This window comes from Hyperoodon ampullatus (assembly GCF_949752795.1).
Source record: "Hyperoodon ampullatus genome assembly, chromosome: 8".
In the NCBI taxonomy this organism is placed as follows: domain Eukaryota; kingdom Metazoa; phylum Chordata; class Mammalia; order Artiodactyla; family Ziphiidae; genus Hyperoodon; species Hyperoodon ampullatus.
In genome coordinates this window covers 114,396,749-114,419,927 of record NC_136921.1, presented here as the reverse complement: position 1 = coordinate 114,419,927, position 23,179 = coordinate 114,396,749, and the positions used below count along the sequence as shown (strand labels likewise).

The 23,179-nt window shown below is 42.3% G+C and overlaps 1 protein-coding gene across 1 annotated transcript in view; it reads left to right on the top strand.

The window, feature by feature from the left end:
- The window catches only part of ARHGEF4 (Rho guanine nucleotide exchange factor 4), a gene marked incomplete at its 5' end in the record, with an annotated part of 217,953 nt that overhangs the window by 96,137 nt on the left and 98,637 nt on the right, over positions 1-23,179 (top strand). Inside the window, 2 exons of the mRNA XM_079710602.1 lie at positions 11,256-11,552; positions 22,607-22,733. Of these exons, the coding sequence (XP_079566728.1) occupies positions 11,256-11,552; positions 22,607-22,733 (424 nt within the window). The remainder of the gene's footprint in view (positions 1-11,255; positions 11,553-22,606; positions 22,734-23,179) is intronic.

The window sequence follows — 23,179 nt, the reverse complement described above, 5'->3', positions numbered from 1 at the left end:
CGGAGCCAGCCAGAGCTCCGGAACCCCGGCGGCCAGGCAGGAAGCTGCTGGGGCGCCCGGGGCCCAGACCCCCGAGGGCACGCTAGGGGTGCGCGCAACGGAGGGCGGTGCGGACAAGCGGCCCGGCGCCCAAGCCCCTGCCCGCATCCGTGCGCTCCGGCTGCCCGGACCGCCCCGCCGGCTCCGCCAGGCTTCGCGGGAGCCCGGGAGGAGGCTGGTGTTTCCCAAGGTGACCTCCTTACGGAAAGGCAAGCCCTCGGCCGCCGAGAGCCCGGGAGGGGGCCGCCCTGGAGGTTCTAACGGCCTCGAGGAGCTGTGCACGGACAGTCTGCCCCCGGGGGCCAGCGGGCAGAGCGCGTCGGGCCGGGCCGGGACTCCTCCACGCGGCGCGCACGCCAGCGCCTCTCCCGAGATGGGCTTCCAGGGCGCAGGCCGAGGGCTCGCAGGGCTGACGGAAGGGGGCCATGTGGAGACGCGTGGGGACCTCGGTAGCAGAAGACAGTCGTCAGAAAGCTGCGACGCCAAGAGACTCAAAACCCCAGAGAAAAGGCTCAGCGCGAGGTTGGCCTCAGCTCATAAGACCTTTGCAAATTTTTTTGAGTCAAGAGTTTTAGAAAAAGAGAACACTGGTGACTGTTTTCCAGGTTCTTTCAAGGACCAGAAGAAAAAGAGCAGGCTGCACCAGACCTCCTGGCGCACCGTTCTGAAAAGCAAAGATGCCGAAGGCCCCAAAAGGCCCTCCTTAGTGAGTCTGGCTCCAGGACCGGAGATCCTGAATCCCCCCAGACCTTCCCCACTAGGCACCAGTAGCCACCGCAAGGACCAGGCAGAGGACAAGGAGAGCTGCTACGTTTTTAGAGATCACTGGACACTCCCACATTCCCCCACACCTTTGTCATCCAGTGATTTGGTCTCTTCAGATAACAGGAGAAAAAGTGAACCAACTATCAAATGTACAAGCGCTCAGGAAAGTGGTAAATACCTACCTTCAGGTAACTTTCCTGAAAAGTCTTGGCCTTTGTCACCCACCAGTCCTGGGAGGCAGCAGGCTGGGATCAGCCACACCCTTCCCTCCAGCTCCATCTGTTGCCTGGTATATGGAAGCCAAGGTGTGCCCTGTAAGCCCCTGAGCCCCAAGCCCCAGAGCCCCAGGCCTGGTGCCCAGTGGGTGGATTTCCACTACTCTGGCAGGGGCAGGGCCATCTCAGCGGTTTCTCTTGGAAGCTCCAGCCATGTGGATAGCAGCTCAGAGGCCCCTGGAAGCCCCAAGACCTCCAAGGCCTGGACAAGCCTCCTACTTTCTCTGCAGGCACTAGACCAGTGTGAGAGGGAAGAGAGCAGGAAAAGAGGCCAGCATCCCTGTGGCCTGAGCACAGCACCCTCGCTTAAGGACCTTCTTGGGAGTGAGGTGAGTTATCTGTGACTCACACCCAACTGTTTATTTACCTTCTAAGGCGCGAGAAGGAGGGGACCACACATGACATTTCCCTAAGTGAGGGGAGAGGAGGAAAAGGAAGGCCAGTCTGCCTTCCATGGAGACCGTCCCACGTACACACATGAATGCCCCACCTGAATCAACCCAGCCAGACCAGTTTCTTGGAATTTGCCAAACTAACAAGTGGGAATTGGCATTTCACTGTAATTTTGTGTGGTCTCCTTTTTCCCTGTATAATTCAAGCTATCTGAATTCCCGTGTGTATCAACTGCCTGTTCATAGTCTTTGGCCATTTTGTATCAGGTGATTGAGGCAGGCTTTCGTATGTCAGCCTTCATCCTTCCCCGCTGTGAAATTTAAAAAAGAAATTTCCTCACGTTGTTTTCTAGTATATTTATGGTTTTTTTTTTTTTTTTTTTGCGTTACGTGGGCCTCTCACTGCTGTAGCCTCTCCCGCCGCGGAGCACAGGCTCCGGACGCACAGGCCCAGCGGCCGTGGCTCACGGGCCCAGCCGCTCCGCGGCACGCGGGATCTTCCCGGACCGGGGCACGAACCCGCGTCCCCTGCATCGGCAGGCGGACTCCCAACCACTGCGCCACCAGGGAAGCCCTATGGGTTTATTTTTTAAATCTAAACCTGATCCAGTTGACTTTGTTTCAGTAGAAGGAGAGAGATTATTGGTGCTTCTGAAATTCCTGGTAAAAGAAAATGGTCTCTCCCCCAAAGCAAAGACATCCACCGACGACAGGGAACAGGGTGGTGGGTCAGGGACAAGAAAGGGTCTATACCAACTTGGGATTTCTCACGAGTCAGGCTGCCCTCGGAAGGAGGTAGCTTTGGGGAAATTCCGGAGGAGTAGCCTTGGGACTGTGGAAGCAAACCTCCCTTTTCCCTGTCCACTCCTGCAACCATGTGCCCTCGTCCCTTTGCTTCTTTAGACAAATAGGTGTAGTGTCTCCCACGTGCCCAGCACTGTGCTGGTGTGGAAGAGCCTCAGGTTCAGCGTTAGCCTCCGAGCAGGGCCAAGTGCAGGCGCCCTGCGCGCTGCCTCCCGGGTCCTGGCGAGGCCCCACCTTTGGCGAGCCGGCCACGCTCTGCCTGCGGCAGGTGTCAGCCACCCAGCTGCGCCGAGGGTCTCCCTCTCCCCTGCGCTCAGGCTCTCTAGCCTTCCTACGGGTTCTGACGCGCACGCATACGAGGTTCTCGTAAGATTCGAAAGAGGAAGAGGAATAGGAACGAACGTTTATCCAGCGCCCGCTTCGTGCCTGGCCCTTGCCTGGCCCCTTTCCAATCAGCTCACTGCTTGCTAAACACAGCAGGCTGTCCGGGTGTTTGCTGAAGCCCCCGCACATGCTCCTCCCATAGACGACAGCTCCTGAGCACAGGGACAACCTGGAGGGCCCTGTGGACCGTAACCAACAGGCGTGGGGCACTCACTCCGGCCTCCAGGCCCTGTGTGGGCTGCTTAGGAGGAAGCGAGCTGGGAGAGGTGGGAGTTCACAGGGTGTGTTCCCAACACACTGGAGTTAGGCGTTAGACATTCAAAAGTGATCACGACCGGCTGAAATTACGTCACTTTATTCGACATATGGCCTCATCGGTAAAGAGTTAGACATTAACTTTCAAGCATTTTTTCCTTGTTGTGTTACTTATTTTTTTTTAATTATTAGTAGTAAAGTTAAAAACAAAGTCAATACAGATGTAGAAGAGAAAAGGTAATAATTTCCCTTTAAAACCTCCCAATCCCATTCCACAGAAGGAAATAACGTCAGCAGTCTATGTGTGTGATCCGCATTATCACCACACATACACAGGATTGTAAGGGGGAGATTTGGGAAGAGAGGGTTACACGGTGGCATCATACCCGCATATTACTCTGTAACTATCTTGTTTACTTTAATAATACGGCAAATACAGTCCTCCAGGGGTTTTACGTACATTGTTCCCTAGTTGAAAGTCACATGCTATTTCATAGTATGGCTATATAGTATTTTAGTTAACTATTTTTCTATTGATTAACATCGAGGTAACTTCTAGTTCGGGGCCATTGTAAGTAATGCTGCAACAGCATCCTTGATCAGATGTCCAGAGGTATTGATGCTTTTATTTCTGCAGGATATAAAAGAGGGATTGCACAATAAAAGGGTACATGTGTTTTTTGTTTTTTAAATTAATTAATTATTTATGGCTACCTTGGGTCTTTGTTGCTACACGCAGAGTGCGGGCTACTCTTCGTTGTGGTGCATGGGCTTCTCATTGCAGTGGCTTCTCTTGTTGCGGCGCACAGGCTTCACTAGTTGTGGCACACGGGCTCTAGAGCACAGGCTCAGTAGTTGTGGTGCATGGGCTTAGTTGCTCTACAGCATGTGAGATCTTCCTGGATGAGGGATCGAACCTGTGTCCCCTAGATTGGCAGGCGGATTCTTAACCACTGCGCCACCAGGGAAGTCCCAAAGAGTACATGTGTTTTTAATTTGAATAGATTTCAGGTTACTTTTTGAAATGATTGTGACCATTAACACATAGCAGGATATAAGAGTGCCCACTTCCTGACATTTCTCCAACTTAGCTGCTCATTGCTCCTTTTAATTTTTGATTATCTGAAATACATAGAGAACTTAATTGAAAAATAAAGACATTATAGTGTTAGTTAACTCAGAGTAAAATCAAGTAGTAGAAAAAGATTATTAGGACCTAAACAATATAATCATAAAACTGACTTAACAGTGCTATACATACAAATGTATATGTGTATATATGTACACAGTGGAAAACAACATTCCCTTGAGATTGTCCCTGTGCTCAGGAGGTGTTGTCTACGGTGCGGAGGGTTTCAGCCAACACCTGGATGGCCTGCTGTGTTTAGCAAGCAGTGAGGTGATTGTAAACTGCCCAGGAAAGGGTCAGGCATGAAGCAGGTACTGGATCAATGTTCATTCCTATTCCTCTTTCTATTTCAAATCTCACAGGAGGAGTGAGAAGGCCTCTTATGCTTGTGCATCAGAACATGTACAAAGGAAAGAGAGAGGCAGATACATGAACACAGGAAGGGAAGGTGGGGGAAGCTCTGAAAAGTTTGCTCTAGCTGAAGCCCTGGGCAGTCATGGACAGAAACTGAACTTAGAGCTAGGGCTGAGGCTCCATCTAGTGGCTGCTCCTGGGAGGGCAGGCTGTGATTGCAGGAGCAATTTGCAAGGAATTCAGTGGTGTTCCCATTTCTTTCTTCCACAATGCTCTTGAGAAGCAAGAGTTCTTTTATTCCAAAACAACCATTCGTAACATTTTGTTAAATTTACTTCCAGATTTCACTCTATAAACAGATTTTATGTACTTAACATGGTTATGATCATGCCATCTATAGAGGCTTTAATTTTCCAAGATTTCACATCCTGCACTTTTTTTTTTTTTTTTTTTTTTTTTGCAGTATGCGGACCTCTCACTGCTGTGGCCTCTCCCGTTGCGGAGCACAGGCTCCGGACGTGCAGGCCCAGTGGCCATGGCTCACGGGCCTATCCGCTCTGAGGCATGTGGGATCTTCCCAGACCGGGGCACGAACCCGTGTCCCCTGCATCGGCAGGCGGACTCTCAACCACTGCGCCACCAGGGAAGCCCCCTTTAGTCATTTTTTAAAGGTATATCTGATGGCAACAAATTCTCTCAGTTTCCTTCCTCTGAGAGTGTCTTGATTTTTTCCTTCATTTCTGAAGAACATTTTCACTGGATATAGGATTCTGCATTAACAATTGTTTTCTTGATGAGTGACTCTTGAAAAATGTTGGGCCACTTCTTTCTGGTCTTCATGGTTTCTGATGATGTCATTTAAATTGCTTTTCCCTTACAGGAAAGGTGTCTTTTCTATCTCGCTGCTTTCAACATTTGTCTTTTTTGTCCTTAGATTTCAGAAGTTTGATTATGAAGTTTTTTCATGTAGATTTCTTTGAGTTCGTCTAATTTCAGATCTGTAGTTTCATGTCTTTTGCCAAATTTTGGAAATTTTTAACTATTATTTCTTGGACTCCATTTTTACCCCCACTTACTTTCTTCTCTCTTTTTTGGATTCCAGTACCCTACTGTTTGATCTTTCTTTATCTTTCACAGGTCCTTGAGCCTTTTTTTTTTTCAGTCTGTTTTCTCTTTTTTGTTGATATTGTGTAATTTCTATTGTTTTATCTTCAAGTTCAGTGATCCTCTGTGCTCTCCATTCTCCCATGAGCCCATTCATTGAATTTTTAAATTTCAGTTATTGCATTTTTCAGTTTTATAATTTCCAGTTGGTTATTCTTTATATCTTCTATTTTATTGTTAAAATTTTCTATTTTCTGAGATCTTCTATTTTTCCATTTGTCTTAAGAGTATTTGTATTTCTTGTTGAAACATTTTTTGATGGCTACTTTAAAATCTTTGTCAGATTATTCCAGCATCTTCTCAGTGTTGGCATCTGTTGACTGTTTTTTCTTATTCAAGTTGAGATTTTCTCCAATCCTGGTATGACTAGTGAATTTCTGTTTCATTCTGGATATTTGAGTCACTGTATCTTATTCAAATCTTCTGTTTTGAAGACCACTTCTAACACCACCCCAGTGGGGAAAAGTGGGCACTGCCTCATGACTGCCAGGTGTAGGTGAAATCCCAGGTTCTTTTCTTGGCCTCTATTGACAATCTGTTGCAGGAAGGGGTGTCTCATTACTGATGGGTCGGTGGGAACAGGAGTTGAGGTTCTCTACTATAACTCCACTGACACCTCCATGGTTCAGAGGGAGACTTGTTAATGTTCCCCATGGGGTAGGAGGACTGTTAATGCTAGGTGGTGGTGAAAGTCCTGGCTTTCTACTAGGTCTCCTCCTACATCACCCCAGTGGGGCAGGGGAGGGATGCCTCACTGCCCTGGATGGAAGACACCATGGGAGAGAGCCCCATTACCACTGGAAGGGGATCAACATCCCAGCTACCCTCTAGGCCTCTTGACACCATTTGGCTGGGAGAGAATTGTGCCTCATTATAGTTAGATGAGGTCAGAAGTTCCCACTCGTGCTTAGGTCAGGAAGGCAGGAAATGAGGGGATGTTGCATGCTAGAGTAGGGCAGTTCTTACCTAAAAGTTTTCCGTCTTGCTAGTCTGCTCCTCTGGGTAGAGAAAGCAGGCTTTTGTTGGGACTTTATGCCTGTGCCTAGTGGTATTTCCAGGTTGCAGGATTCTCCAGGACCTATATATGAGGTATATATAAGTGGAATATGTGACGCAGAGAAAACTTAGGGAACTCACGGGTGTGTTGTTCCTTGCATTCTAGGATCCCTAGCTGGCGTACCTTCTTCTCTCTACCATTCAGAGTCTTCATAGTTTTGTTTCATATATAATGTCTCAAGATTTTAGCTGTACTTAGTGGGACAAATAGGGAGAAGTATGTCAGCCAGTCTGCTACCCCAGAATCTGGATCCTCTTGTTCAATTATTTGAAACTATAAGCGTCTGGTGTTTTAAGTTGGCTGGCAATTTGAGGAGGAGAGAGGGAAAATGAAAAAGAGAGTATGCATAGTAACTAGGCTGAACCTGCTAGGGGTGGTTACCTGAGGGTCACACTTTCACACACAGATTTTAAACCAAAACCTTTGTATGTTTCCCTAGGACTTGCCCCTGTCCTGCATAGTCTCTGATAACTCCTTTCCTTTAGATAGCGTCCTGTGCTGGGCTAAATCATTTGCCCTTTCTGCATCCACTGACCCTGTGCTATACAGTAGGTCCTTGTTGGTTATCTGTTTTATGTATATGATAGTCGTGTGTATCTGTTAATCCGAAATCCCTAGTTTATCCCCTGCCCCTGTCCCATTTGGTAACCATGTTTGTTTTCTATGTCTGTGAGTCTATTTCTGTTTTGTAAATAAGTTCATTTGTACCATTTTTTAGATTCCACATATGAGTGATATAATATGGTATTTGTCTTTCTCTGTCTGACTTACTTCACTTAGTATGATAATCTCTAGGACCACCCACATACTGTCTACTTTTAATATATGTAAAGAAAGTTTATGCATTTATATGTCTTTATCACCTGGAGAGCTGGGACTCTGTTTTGTACATCTTCGAGTTCCCATTGCTTAAAAAATTCCATGGCAGCAAGCTTCATTCTGTTCTCTGCTGAATCTCTAGCGTTTGCAGTGCTGTCTGGCATATACCATGTGCTCAAGAAAGGCTTGAGAAAGTCAGGAAGTTGACTACCTATTGGAACTCTTCTTTATTCTGAAAATTCTCATTTCATAAGACAATGTATACATACCTTGCACTATGTGGTAATGGATTTTGATCTGCCTTGCCTGTGATGGCTGATGGAATGACATTAAACACATTAGGAGAGCACCTTGTTCGTTTGTGGGTAACAAGGTTACTTTACTGGGATGCAAGCTGAATAAACTGAATCTGTGTTGCCCAACACTACAAAGAGAATTTGTAGAATTTTTTCCCAATAAAAATGAAAAAACTCTCCCCAAAATAATGAAAAATCATAGAATGAGTTGAATGCTAAGTAGTATTTTTGTAGTGACATTCTCAGGTGGGATCTGAAAACAAATCATTCCGGAGAGATAGGACTCCATCACCACCTCAGCCATCTCAGCCCTGTCTACTTATTAACAAAAACAATAATTTTGGCTACTATATATTGATGTATTGAATGTGACAGGCATTATACTATGTGTTTTATGTGCACTATCTCATTTAATTCTCATAACACTTCTGAGAGTATTAGTATTCCCATTTTACAGATGAAGAAACAAAAGGGGATTAAGGAAACTTACTTGCCCAAAGTCACACTGCTGGTAAGATCCAGAGCCAGGATTCAAACTCAGCTTACCTAAACCCAAAGTCTGCTCCCTGACCCTCCACCCTAGGACACACGGGAGCACCAGAACAGCCTGATCACCTTGCTTCTCTCTTATTTGCCTGTCTCTCTAGCACACTGATTCTCAATTGGAGAATTCCACCTTGCATCGGAATCCCCTAAGTGGGCATTTCCCACCCCCTGAATTTCTAATCTGCAAGTCTTGATGGGGTTTAGAAGTCTGCAGCTCTAGCAAGTCCCCAGGAGTAGGAGTTACCTGTTGCTGTAGAACCAGCTGAGTAAGCTTGGGCTCATGGTCTCTCACAAGGCTGTAGTCACTGTGTTGGCAGGGGCTGAGCTCAGCTCAAGGTCGGACTGCAGGATGTCTTGCTTCCACACTCGCTCAGGTAGCTGTTGACAGGCCTCAGATCCCCGCTGGCTGTTGGCTAGAGACATCAGTTCCTTGCCACGTGAGCCTTTCCATGGCCCTGTTCACAGTATGTCATCTGGCTTCTCCCAGAGCAAGGAGTCCATGAGATGCACCCCCAAATGGAAGCCACAACCTTTTTATGACCTAATCTTGGAAGTGACATCCCGTCACTTCTTCCAAAGTCTATTCATTAGAAGTGAATCACTACGTCCAGCTCACACTCAAGGGGAGGAGCTCATAAAAGGGCCTCCATCAAGGTGGTGAAGTCTTTTGATGGCCATCTTAGAGGCTGCCCACCATACTGGGTGCTGCTGGTGGTTTTACAAATACTGCTCTAATTAATGGCCTTAGAACAAAGACCTTTTTTCCTGAGAAAATCAAAGTTCCTTGGTGAGTAAATAGATATATGGCCCTAGTAGCACCCCCAAGGTGGAGAAATTGGAAGGGAGGGGAGCTCTTTTCCATCAGAAAGGCAAAAAATAAAGGACACTTAGGACACCATTCACCAGCCAGAATTCTCTCTAAAGGCCCCTAACCAAGCTATGAAAATGATAATGTTCTAAAATTCTGATAAAGAAAAAGTTGAGGATAAAACTATCACTGATGGCATCCAGAGGTCCCAGCCAACAACTACGGTACAGGCTGGCAGAAACCTAGGGGATGGTGCATTGAAAAAGTTCAAGTTTTCTTTTGTTTGAAAATAAGTGAGCTCGTCTCTAGTGGCAGTAAGTGCGTTCCTGTGGAAGCGCCAGCTTGAGGGTGGCTTGGCTTCCTTCCAGGCAGCTCTATGTCATTTACTCATTGAAAGCCTTAGGAGGACAGCTTCTTTATGTACTAATGCACCAGAGAGTCTCGCATAAAGATGTGCTCATTAACATCCATTCCCTCTGCGGGGACTTTGAGAGTTATAAATGAGTCTCAGGTGTGGTCCTTGCTTAGTTATGGAGTTGTTATTTCCACCTATGAAATGACAGGAAGTTTTACAATGTAGAAGCGTGAAAAGGACATGGGATTTAGAATCAGAAGAATACAGCTGACCCTTAACAACGCGGGGCTGAGGAACGCCTACCCTCTGTGCCGTGGAACATCTAAATATACAGTAACTTAACCGTCAGCCCTCCGTATCCACAGTTCCACATCCAGAGATTCAACCATCCATGGATCCTATTTGCTATTGAAAAAAATCTGCAAGTGGACCCATGCAGTTCAAACTCATGTTGTTCAAGGGTCAACTGTGTGATGACACACAGAGCTGTGTGAACTCAGGCAATCACTTAAGCTCTCAGAGTTTCTAGTACCTTATCTATAGGATATGGATAATATGCCAGCTGTTTCTAGCTCACAGTGGACTTGAGGGGAGGGAACTAAGTAAAAGCACTTTTTAAACTTAGAGCAATATTTGGGTGCTAAAAAAAAATACACAGTGGGGCTTCCCTGGTGGTGCAGTGGTTGAAAGTCTGCCTGCCGATGCAGGGGACGCGGGTTCGTGCCCCGATCTAGGAGGATCCCGCATGCCGCAGAGCGGCTGGGCCCGTGGGCCATGGCTGCTGAGCCTGCACATCTGGAGCCTGTGCTCCACAACGGGAGAGGCCACAACAGTGAGAGGCCCGCGTACCGCCAATAAAAAAAAAAAAATTACCCAGTGATTCTCGACTTTGGATGCATATTAGAATCACCTGGCAAGCTTTGAAAAGTCCCTGTTCCCAGGCTGTGCACCAAACCATTATGTACTAATTATGTCTCCCCTTCCTCTGCCTCCTTCTCTTTCTCCATATACGTGTGTGTCTGTGTGTCTGTGTGTATGTACATAGCCTCTTGAAATAGTCAACAGAAATTTCACTTGTGTTTCCCCCAAATCGTATACACAAAGTGCTTGGGGATGACATTCCAAAGAGGTGCTGTGAAGGAGGTGTCCACTGGGGTGGGACTGGGGATGGAGGGTCGTTAGACTCAAACAACACATGGGAAGACAGGTTTCCTCTCCCAGGGTGATGGGTTGATTTCAAAGGACAGAGAGATGGATGGTTGTGCAACACGAAGACAAAGTATTCTGTTAGCGTGGACAAATTTTACTTTGAAATTCAGTTAGGTTGCCTGAGTGGATAACTGCAACCCGGGACAAAGTGAAGGCAGCACAGGCGCCTAAGGAAGGTGCAGTGTGAGTACATCTCGTTAATGTCCGTGCCAAGACAGAAGGAGTAACAAGTGCCTGAGTGTGTTTCTGTTCAAATTCTGTTCTCGGGCAGTATTGTTTAGGCAAGAGCTTTTTGCCCCAGCCACTGACCCTTAAAAAGTGTTTCTAATGAGCATGCCAAGCTCAGTAATTACTTTCAAGACCTAATTCTTTGATCAAGGTAGAAGACTTGATTTTTTGGAAATAGTCTTGAAAGTAGAAAGTTTAACAGAAACAAGGTTTGGTTTGTTTCTAATCTTCACATTTTCCAAAATTACTGTGAACAAAGTACTTCACTGGCATCTGTATTTTAGGGATTAACCAAAACATGGGTTTATACCCAAAAGAAACTAAACAGAGAAAGGACACTGGGCTCACTTGCTATGTTCTCCTCTCTGTTCTCTAGAATCACATGCCGTGGGAAGAACACCCAGGCAAGAAGCCCAGTTGCTCCCGCGGTCTGAAAGCTTTTCACACTGAGCCAGCTCAGGGGCCGTTCTCTACTGCTGGGACGGGGACATGGACCCTCCCCTTCGTCTCTGCAGAGGACGTCCCCAGGGAGACTCCTTCACAACCCAGGAGCATCTCTCAGCACTCACACATCAGTTTAGATGACCTGTGGCTGGAGAAGATGCGGAGGAGGAAGTTGAAGAAGTTGGCCCAGTTTGAAAGGAAGATGCACGCATGTAAAGATGGAATCCAAGTAAGCTGCTCACATGCCATCGTCATCAGACTTGGCCTGGTACCCCCACTTCCAATGCAGCTGCTTGCCTTTCCTGCCCCCTGCCCACCTCTGCCCTATACAGCCTGCAGGAGAGACACTGCATAGTGATGTGTCTGAGAGCCACAGAGGCTGTGGCTCCCTCTTGCCTGTCTGCAGTCTGGCCCTGTGCAAGGCAATGGGGCAGAACTGAAGAAGGCGGGGCCTGTCCTCAAGCCCTTTCCATAGTAATTACCATTCAGTGAGGACCCACTCTGTGTCGAACACTGTTAGACACTGGACAGCATTAGCTCTAATACTCATAAAGGTGCATGACATTCTGATATAACAATCTTAAATTAATCAAAATTATATAAAGAGAACTAGATTTTGTCTCTAGGGACATTTTGACACCATGATTTTTACATGAAACTGTCAGCTGTTTAAAAATGACTCAGTAGTTTATAAAAGCATACCTTTTACCCAATCCCTAACTGTTTCTTGTTCTTTCCCTTTATAAAAGAGCAATATTTTTTATTATGAAGTACTTGTGAAATACACATCCCTGAGTCTCACCTCATCCCTGATACCCACCTTTATTTATTTTTTTCTCTTTCAGGTACTGTTGTTTTTTTTTAACATCTTATTGGAGTATAATTGCTCTACAATGGTGTGTTAGTTTCTGCTTTATAACAAAGTGAATCAGTTATACATATACATATATCCCCATATCCCCTCCCTCTTGCATCTCCCTCCCTCCCACCCTCTCTATCCCACCCCTCTAGGTGGTCACAAAGCACCGAGCTGATCCCCCTGTGCTATGTGGTTGCTTCCCACTAGCTATCTATTTTACACTTGGTAGTGTATAGATGTCCATGCCACTCTCTCCCAGCTTCATCCCAGCTTCCCCTTCCCCCTCCTCATGTCCTCAAGTCCGTTCTCTACGTCTGCATCTTTATTCCTGTCCTGCCCCTAGGTTCTTCAGAACCTTTTTTTTTTTAGACTCCATATATATGTGTTAGCGTTCGGTATTTGTTTTTCTCTTTCTGACTTACTTCACTCTGTATGACAGACTCTAGGTCCATCCACCTCACTACAAATAACTCAATTTCATTTCTTTTTATGGCTGAGTAATATTCCATTGTATATATGTGCTACATCTTCTCTATCCATTCATCTGTCGATGGACACAGGTTGCTTCCATGTCCTGGCTATTGTAAACAGAGTTGCAATGAACATTGTGGTACATGACTCTTTTTGAATTATGGTTTTCTCAGGGTATATGCCCAGTAGTGGGATTGCTGGGTCGTAGTTCTATTTTTACTTTTTTCAGACACCTCCATACTGTTCTCCATACCACTTTTTTTTTAATCAAGGTGAAATTCACATAACATAAAATGAACCATGGGCTTCCCTGGTGGCGCAGTGGTTGAGAGTCCGCCTGCCGATGCAGGGGACATGGGTTTGTGCCCTGGTCCGGAAGGATCTCACTTGCTGCGGAGCGGCTGGGCCTGTGAGCCATGGCCGCTGAGCCTGCGCATCCGGAGCCTGTGCTCTGCAACGGGAGAGGCCACAACAGTGAGAGGCCCGTGTACTGCCAAAAAAAAAAAAAAAAAGAACCATGTTAAAGTGTACAATTCAGTGGCATTTAGTAGATTCACAAGACTTTGCAGGCCTTATCTCTACCTAGTTCCAAGACATTCTTATCATCTCAAAAGGAAACTTCACAACTATAAAGCAGTCACAGCCCATTTCCCCTCCCTAGACCCTGGCAAGCACTAATCTGCTTTCCGTCTCTATGGATTTACCTATTTACCTATGGATATTTCATATAAATGGAATTAAAGTGTGTGACCTTTTGTGCCTGACTTCTTTCACTTAGCATCATGTTTTTAAGTTTCTTCTCTGTTGTAGCATACAGCAGCACTTTGTTCCTTTTTATGACTGAATAATATTCCATTGTGTGGCTATGTTTGTTTTTGTTATCTGTTCATCCACTGATAGACACAGGGTTGTCTCCACCTCTTGGCTATTGTAACTAGTGCTGTCAGGAACACTTGTGTATAAGCTTTCATTCGTATACATGTTTTCTATTCTTTTGGGTCTATACATAGGAGTGGAATTGTCAGGACACATGGTAATTCTATGACTAACTGTCTGAGGAGCTGCCAAACTGTTGTCTACACCATCTTACATTTCTACCAACAATGTACGAAGGTTGCCAGTTCTCCACATCCTCCCCGACACTTGTTGTTTTGTGTTGTTTCATTTAAACTGTACCATACTACTGGGTCTGAATGGTACCTCATTGTGGTTTGATTTGCATTTTCCTAGTGACTAATGTTGAACATATCTTCATACGCTTGTTGGCCATTTGTATATCTTTTTTGGAGAAATGTCTATTCGAGGCTTTTGCCCATTTTTAAATTGGGTTATTTATCTTTTTGTGGTTCACTTGTAGGGGTTCTTATGTATGGAGATACTAGACCCCTATCAAATAAGTGATTTACAAGTATTTTCTCCCATCCGTAGGTTGCCTTTAACTTTCTTGATAGTGTCTACTGCTGCACAAAAGTATTTAATTTTGATGTAATCCAATTTATCTATTTTTTTCTTTTGTTGCTTATGAATTTATTGTAATGCCCAAGAGTCCACTGTCAAATCCAAGGTCATGAAAATTTACTTTTATGCTTTCTTCTAAGAGTTTTTATACCTTTTGCTCTTACCTTTAGGCTTTGTATTCATTTCGAATTCATTTTTGTGTTTTGTGTGAGGTAGAGGTCCAACTTCAAGCTTTCCATGTGGATATTACTCAGCACCACTTGTTGAAGAGACTATTCTTTCCCTCATTGAATGATTTTGACACCCTTGTAAGAAACCAAATGACCTTAGATGTATAGGTTTATTTCCGGACTCTCAATTCTATTCCACTGGTCTATACATCTGTGCTTTTGCCAATATCATACTGCTTTAATTACTGTAGCTTTCTATTAAGTTTTGAAGTTGGGGTGTGTGAGTCCTCCGTGTTATTTTTCAAGATTATTTTGGCTATTTGCTGTCCCTTGTAGTTCCAAATGAATCTTGGGATCAGTTGTTTCATTTCTTGGGAAAAAAAAAGGCCATTGTGATTTTGATAAGATTACATTGAATCTGTAGATCATTCTGGAGAGTATTGCCTTCTTAACAATATTAAATCTTTAAATCCATGAACACAGGGTGTTGTCTGATTTTTTAGCTGTTCTTTAACTGCTTTTCACAATGTTTTGTAATTTTCACTGTACAAGTCTTGCACATCCTTGGTTAAATACTTCTTAATTATTTTATTCTTTCTGATGGTATTGAAAATGGAATTGTTTTCTTAATTTCATTTTTGGGCTTGTTCATTGCTAGTGTATAGAAATACAATGGATATTTGTATATTGATCTTGTACCCTGAAAATCTGCTGAATTTATTATCTCTAAGAATATTTTTGTGTATTATTTAGAAATTTCTATATATAAGATACAGACCCTATACATTTTAAAAATTTACATCTTTGCATTTAATTTTCTTAGGGATTATTATAAATGGTATTGTGTTCTTAATTTTATTTTCCACCAGTTGATTCTTAGTATATTGAAATATTATTGATTTTTATGTGTTGATATTGTAGCCTGTGACCTTGCTGAATTCATTTATCAGTTCCAGGAATTTTTTTTTTTTTTTTTTTTTTTTGCGGTACGCAGGCCTCTCACTGTTGTGGCCTCTCCCATTGCGGAGCACAGGCTCTGGACGCACAGGCTCAGCGGCCATGGTATACAACAGTTTGGCAGCTCCTCAGACAGTTAGTCATAGAATTACCATGTGTCCTGACAATTCCACTCCTATGTATAGACCCAAAAGAATAGAAAACATGTATACAAATGAAAGCTTATACACAAGTGTTCCTGACAGCACTAGTTAGTTTCAGGTATACAACATAGTGATTCAATATTTTTATAGATTACACTGCATATAAAGTTATAAAATAATGGCTATACTTCTCTGTGCTGTACAATATATCTTTGTTGCTTATTATTTTATATATAGTAGTTTGTACCTCTTAATCCCCTTTCTCCTACCTTGCCTCTCCATCCACCCTTTCCCCACTGTTAACCACTGGTTTGTTCTCTGTATCTTTGAGTTTCTTTCTGTTTTTTGTTATATTCATTCATTTATTTTTTAGATTCCACATATAACTGAAAATATACAGTATCTTTCTTTCTCTGTCTGACTTATTTCTCTAAGCATAATACCCTCAAGGCCCATCTATATCATTGTTGCAAATGGCAAAATTTCATTCTTTTTTATGGCTGAGTAATATTCCAACGTATGTATATGCCACATCTTCTTTATCTATTCTTCTGTTGATGGACACTCAGATTGCTTCCATACCTTACCAATTTTGGACAATACTGCAATGAACATTGGGGTGCATATATCTTTTTCAATTGTTGTTTTTGTTTCCTTTCAGAAGTGGAGTTGCTGGATCATATGGTAGTTTTATTTTGAATTTTTTAAGGAACTTCTATATGGTTTTCCATAATGGCTGTACCAATTTACATTGCCACCAACAGTGCACTAGGGTTGTCTTTTCTCCACATCCTCACCAACATTTGTTATTTGTTGTCTTTTTGACGACATCCATTCTGACAGGTCTGAGGGGATATCTCATTGTATGTTTTTTAATTAAAATTTTTATTGGAGTATAGTTGATTTACAATGTTGTGTTAGTTGCTGCTGTACAGCAATGTGAGTCAGTTATGCATACACATATATCCACTTTTTAAGATTCTTTTCCCATACTGTTCATTACAGAGTATTGAATAGAGTTCCCTGTGCTATTCAGTAGGTTCTTATTAGTTATCTATTCTATATATAGTAGTGTGTATATGTCAATCCCAATTTCTCAATTTATCCCTCTCCCCCTTTTCCCCCCTGGTAACCACAAGTTTGTTTTCTACATCTGTGACTCAACTTCTGTTTTGTTTGTTCATTTGCACCATTTCTTTAGATTCCACATATAAGTGATATCATATGATATTTGTCTTTCTCTGTCTGACTTACTTCAATCAGTATGACAATCCCTAGGTCCATCCATATTGCTTCAAATGGCATTATTTCGTTCTTTTTTATGTCTGAGTAATATTCCATTGTAGATATGTACCACATCTTCTTTATCCATTCCTCCTTTGATGGACATTTAGGTTGCTTCCATGTCCTGGATATTGTAAATAGTGCTGTATTGAACATTGGGGTGCATGTACCCTTTTGAATTATGGTTTTCTCTGAATATATGCCCAGGAGTGGGACTGCTGGATCATATGGTAGATCTGTTTTTAGTTTTTTAAGGAACCTCCATACTGTTCTCCATAGTGGCTGCACCAATTTACATTCCCACGAACAGTGTAGGAGGTAATTGTGGTTTTGAATTACATTCCCTGACAATTAGTCGATGTTGTATTTTCATGTGCCTGCTGGCCATCTGTATGTCGTCTTTGGGAAAACGCCTATTCAGGTCCTCTGCCCTTTTTTTAATTGGGTTGTTTAGGATTTTTTGGTATAGAGTTGTATGAGCTGTTTATATATTTTGGATATTAACTGCTTATCAGACATTATTTGCAAATATCTTTTCCCATTCAGTAGGTTGCCTTTTCATTTTATTGATGGTTTCCTTCACTGTGCAAAAGCTTTTAAATTTGATTAGGTCCCATTTGTTTATTTTTGCTTTTGTTTCCCTTGCCTAAGGAGACAAATCCAAAAAAATATTGCTAAGGCCTATGTCAAATATTATACTGCCTATGATTTCTTCTAGGAGTTTTATACTTTCTGATCTTACATTTAGGTCTTTAATACATTCTGAGGGGTTTTTTTATGGTGTGAAGAAATATTCTAATCTCATTCTTTTACACGTAGTTGTCCAGTTTTCCCAGCACTACTTATTGAAGAGACTGTTTCCCCATTGTATATTCTTAACTCCTTTGTCATAGATTAATTGACCATATTGCATGGGTTTATTTCTGGGCTATGATGTTCCATTGATCCATGTATCTGTTTTTGTGCCAATACCATGCTGCTTTGATTACTGTAGCTTTGTAGTGTAGTATGAAGTCAGAGAGCATGACACCTCCAGCTTTGTTCTTTTTTCTCAAGATTGCTTTGGCTATTTGGGATCTTCTGTGGTTCCATACAAATTTTAGGATTATTTATTTGTTCTTGTTCTGTGAAAAATGTCATGGGTATTTTGATAGGCATTGCATTAAATCTGTAGACTGCTTTGGGTAGTACAGATATTTTAACAATATTACTTCTTCTAATTCATGAATATAGGATGCCTTTCCATTTATTTGTATCATCTCCAGTTTCTTTTATCAATGTCTTATAGTTTTCAAAGTATATGTCTTTCTCCTCCTTGGTTAAATTTATTCTTACACATTTTATTCTTTTTGATGCGATTGTAAATGGGATTGTTTTCTTGCTTCTCTTTTTCATAGTTAGTTATTAGTGAATAGAGAAGCAACAGATTTCTGTATATTAATCTTATATCCTGCAACTTTATTGAATTCATTTATTCTAAAAGTTTTTTGGTGAAGACTTTAAGGTTTTCTATATATAGTATCATGTCATCTGCAAATATGATAGTTTTACTTCTTCCCGTCCAATTTGGATGCCTTTTTGTTTCTTGACTGACTGCTATGGCTAGGACTTCCAATACTGTGTTGAATAGAAATGGTGAGAGTGGGCATCCTTGTCTTCTTCGTGATCTAGGAAGAAAAGCTTTCTAGTTTTCCCCATTGAGTATGATGTTAGGTGGGTTTGTTATAAATGGCCTTTATTATCTTGAGAAATTTCCCTCTATACCAACTTTTTTTGTTTGTTTGTTTGTTTTTGCGGTACGTGGGCCTCTCACTGTTGTGGCCTCTCCCGTTGCGGAGCACAGGCTCTGGACGCACAGGCTTAGTGGCCATGGCTCACGGGCCTAGCCTAGCCGCTCCATGGGATCTTCCTGGACCGGGGCATGAACCCGTGTCCTATACCAACTTTGATAAGAGTTTTTATTGTGTATGGATACTGAATTTTGTCATATGCTTTTTCTGCATCTATTGAGAGATCATGTGACTTTTATCCTTCATTTTGTTCATTCTTATAGCCTTGGTTGTACAGGAGTCTTTCTGCCAATTTCCAGTTCGTTTTCAGTGGTAATTGTTCCACATGTAGATGTAGTTTTGATGTGTTCATGGGGGGTAGATGAGTTCCATGTCCTCCTACTCTGCCATCTTGATCAATCCCCTTATCCTTCATTTTGTTAATGTGGTGTATCACATAGATTTATTTGCAGATGTTGGACCATCCTTGCCTCCCTGGGATAAAAACCCACTTGATCATGATTTATGATCCTTTTTAATGTATTTTTGAATTCGGTCTGCTAATATTTTGTTAAGGATTTTTGCATCTATATTCATCAGAGAAACTGGCCCGCAATTTCCATTTTTTTGTAGTGTCTTTGTCTGGTTTTGGTATCAGGGTAATGCTGGACTCATAGAACGAGTTTGGGAGTGTTTTCTCCTCTTCAATTTTTTGGAATAGTTTGAGGATAGGTATTTCGTCTTCTTTAAATGTTTGGTAGAATTCCCCTGTGAAGCCATCTGGTTTTGGACTTCTGTTTGTTGGGAGATTTTGATTACCAATTTAATTTCAATACTAGTAACCAGTCTGTTCAGATTATCTGTTTCTTCCTGATTCAGTCTTAGAAGATTATATGTTTCTAGGAATTTATCCATTTCTTCTAGGTTGCCCAGTTTGTTGGTATGTAATTGTTCACAGTATTCTCTTATGATTGTTTGTATTTCTGTGATACTGGTTGTAAATTGTCCTCTTTCATTTCTAATTTTGTTTATTTGGGTCCTCTCTTTTTTTCCTAATAAGCCTGGCTAAAGGCTTATCAATTTTCTTTATCTTTTAAAAATACAGCTCTTGGTTTCATTGGTCTTTTCTGTTGTGGGTTTATTTTTTGGGGGGTCTCTATTTTGTTTATATCTACTCTGATCTTTATTATTTCTGTTCTTCTGCTGACTTTGGGTTTTGTTTGTTCTTATTTTTCTAATTGCTTTAGATGGTGGGTTAGGTTGTTTATTTGAGATTTTTCTTATATATTGAGGTAGGCCTGTATCACTATAAACTTCCCTCTTAGAACTGTTTTTGCTGCATCCCATAGATTTTGGAAAGTTGTGTTTTTATTTTCATTTGTCTCAGGGTATTTTCTTTTTCTTTTTCTTTTTTTTTTTTTTTGATGTGGACCAGTTCTAAAGTCTTTATTGTTTCTTACAATATTGCTTATGCTTTATGTTTTGGTTTTTATGGCTGCAAGTCATGTGGGATCTTAGCTCCCTGGCCAGGGATAGAACCAGCACCCCCTGCATTGGAGGGCAAAGTCTTAACCACCGGACTACCAGGGAAGGCCCTGTCTCAGGGTATTTTCTGGTCTCCTCTTTGATTTCTTGGTTGACTCATTGGGTTTTTAGTAGCATGTTGTTTAGTCTCTACGTGTTTGTGTTTATTTCCATTTTTCTTCCTGTAATAGATTTCTAGTTTCATACCACTGTGATCTGAAAAGATACTTGGTATATTTTCTATCCTCTTAAATGTGTTGAGACTTGTTTGGTGGACTAGCATATGATCTATTCTAGAGAACATTCTGTGTGCATGTGAAAAGAATGTGTATTCTGTTTTTGGATGGAATGTCCTGTAGGTACCTATTAAGTCCAGCTGGTCTAATGTGTCGTTTAATGTCACTGTTTCCTTATTGGTTTTCTGTTTGATAATCTGTCCATTGATGTAAGTGGGGTGTTAAAGTCCCCTAATATTATTGTATTATTGTCAATTCCTCCCTTTATTTCTGTTATGCAATGCAGTGTTATTACCTATAGTTGCCCTGCTGCACCTTACATCCCCATGACTTATGTTATAACTGGAACTTTGTGTCTTTTGGCTGCCTTCACCCATGTTACCTACCCCCTACTCCCTGCCTTTGGCAAGTACCAATCTGTTCTCTGTTTCTATTAGCTTGGCTTTTCTTTTTTAAGATTTCACATACAAGTAAGATCATACAGTCTTTCTCTTTCTTGTCTGACTTATTTCACTTAGCATAATGCCCTCAAGAGCCATCCATGTAAATTTTCAATTGTAGCTATATTTTTCAGTTCTAATGTTTCCATTCTATTCTATTTTGTATCTATTTCCCTGCTGTTATTTTCCATTCATTTCAAGAGTGTTCACACTTACTTCTTAGAGCACAATTATATGAGCTTCTTTAAAATCGTTTATAATTCCAGCACTGTATCATCTTGGTGCTGGGATCTGTTGTCTTTCCCTTATAAGTTATGGAGATTTTCATAGTTCTCTGTATATCAAATAATTTTGGGTTATATATTAGACATTTTGAATATTATGTTATGAGCCTTATTTAGTTTCTATGGAGAATAATAGTTAAGTTTTTCAGGCAGCTGACAGTTTAGGGTACAAGTTCTTACTGGCCTTCAGGGGCTATGTTTCTTATGTCAGTTCATGTTTTCAAGGTGATTTCAGTGCTACTTGGATAATGTGGATCACCCAGTGGCCAGTCTGAGACCTGTAAAATGGTCTACTCCATAATTTGGTTCTCAAAGACTTTAGTATCCTGTTTAGGGTCAGATCCACCCAACCACAGTTTGGGGGTAAGTCCAGGGGTCATAAACAACGTTATGGTGTCATTTTCTTGATCTCCTTCCTTTCTGCATTATTCCAGATACTTCTTGGCTTCCAGGAGTCCCCCTCTTCCTGGACTTTTTGCTAGAAAGCTAGGCTTTCGTTTTCCCGCTCTGGCATATACATCCTGCAACTGTGTCTGCCTCTGGAGCCAAGGGGCAGGAGGACAGAGATAGGAAAAAAAATAGGGATTCTCCCCCTCCCTCAGAGTTTTAGGTGCCTGCCTGGCCATCACTGCCATATTATAATGGGATTTCCTGGGGGTCTAGGGTGGAATTAAATGACAACATAGAGGATTTCCCCAATTTGCTCATACCCCTGGGGTCCCTTTCCCTTCTCTTCAGACCAGAGAAGGCTTTTTGGAGTACTTTGGTCCACACCCAGTTTTAAGCTGCTATTGAGTTCAGGCCAGAGGATACTGTAGGGACCACAAGAAAGGTAACTCACCATAGGATTGGTGTAACTTCAAATACTGGCTTCCTTCTCCAACCCACCTGCTACCATTTATTTCAGAGCCCTTAGGTAACTGATTTATACATCCGCCCAAGGTTTTTAGCTGCATTCAAATGGAAGAGATGGAGCGGGGTATCATACTCCCATCTTAATCATTGTTTGTATATTTACATTTCCATTAATCACTAAAAGAATTTTCTAAGCACTGTTTACTTAATTTGTGTGGAATACAAAAGAAAATGGAACATTTATTTGAATACATACCAAAAATTTTAAGTAAATTTCGTAACTTTATAAAGTAGACAAAATCTGGAGGGGCCAAGTTTATTTCTGGATAATGGAATGATAAAGAAAGGGACAATATCCTTGCCCTCCCAAGACCTCATGCAACACTGGTCCTTACTCTCTGAAGGGTAAAGTCTGTCTTATGATTATGAGGTGTCAGGGACTTCATGGGTTGCATTTTAATTAAGCACCCCTGCAAGAATATAGCTGAAACAAAGCCTTCCTTTTGGAGAAATGTCAGGCTGTGTGGCTGACCAGCTGGTGTAATTTGGGGGTTTGGAGACCTACTGTCAGTCCTCATTTCACATTGTTGAATGACAACCTATTCTGCCATGGTTGCCACATATGACCATACAGGTTGCAGACTACTGACAAGAGAAACTTCTCTTTTTTCCATGGGTTTTGAAATGAATGGCACCTCCCAGAGCTGTGTGCATTTTGGCTGCATGCTCTGCTCATGGCAACGTCCTGGGCAATTAGAAAAATTATAATGTGGCAATGACAACATGTTATCTCTTTTCTTCATTTACTCTCTGCCTCTTTCCTCCTCTCCCAGTGCTGGAGGAAGATGACCATTACCTCTTCAGAGTCTTTGAATCTCCCTAGAAGAAGCCATCCATTCTCCCAGAGTGCCCCGACAGGACTGAACCACATGGGCTGGCCAGAGCCCATACCTGACATTGGTGAGTTACATGCCTCTCTCTTTTCCTTCACATTCTGGTGTCCTGGCAAAAAGGACAAGACGTGAGATCATGTTGTTGACAGCTGTGTTTACTTGTCTGGCAGAAGTAGCTTGAATGTGAGAAATAAACCATTGTCTTTAACTCCTTCAATTAGGAAGATGTCCCTAGCACTCTGATAAAGGGAATTCTTGGCTTGAGGAAGATTCCATTACTGAATCCCTAAACCTGGCTCCATTCATTTATTTTGAGCAGAACTACTGACCATCCCTTGAAACTTGTAATAGGGTATAACTTACAGAGAGAGAGTTGTCTAATCTAGTGATGAAACCTGGGTGTTTTCCCTTCTGGGGGACAAGCCTCTTCCTTGAGTTTTATGGCAGCCTGTCTGAGTCCCTTTCCCAAAACTACGGTAAGCAGCATCACATCACATATTTGTCCATAAAAGG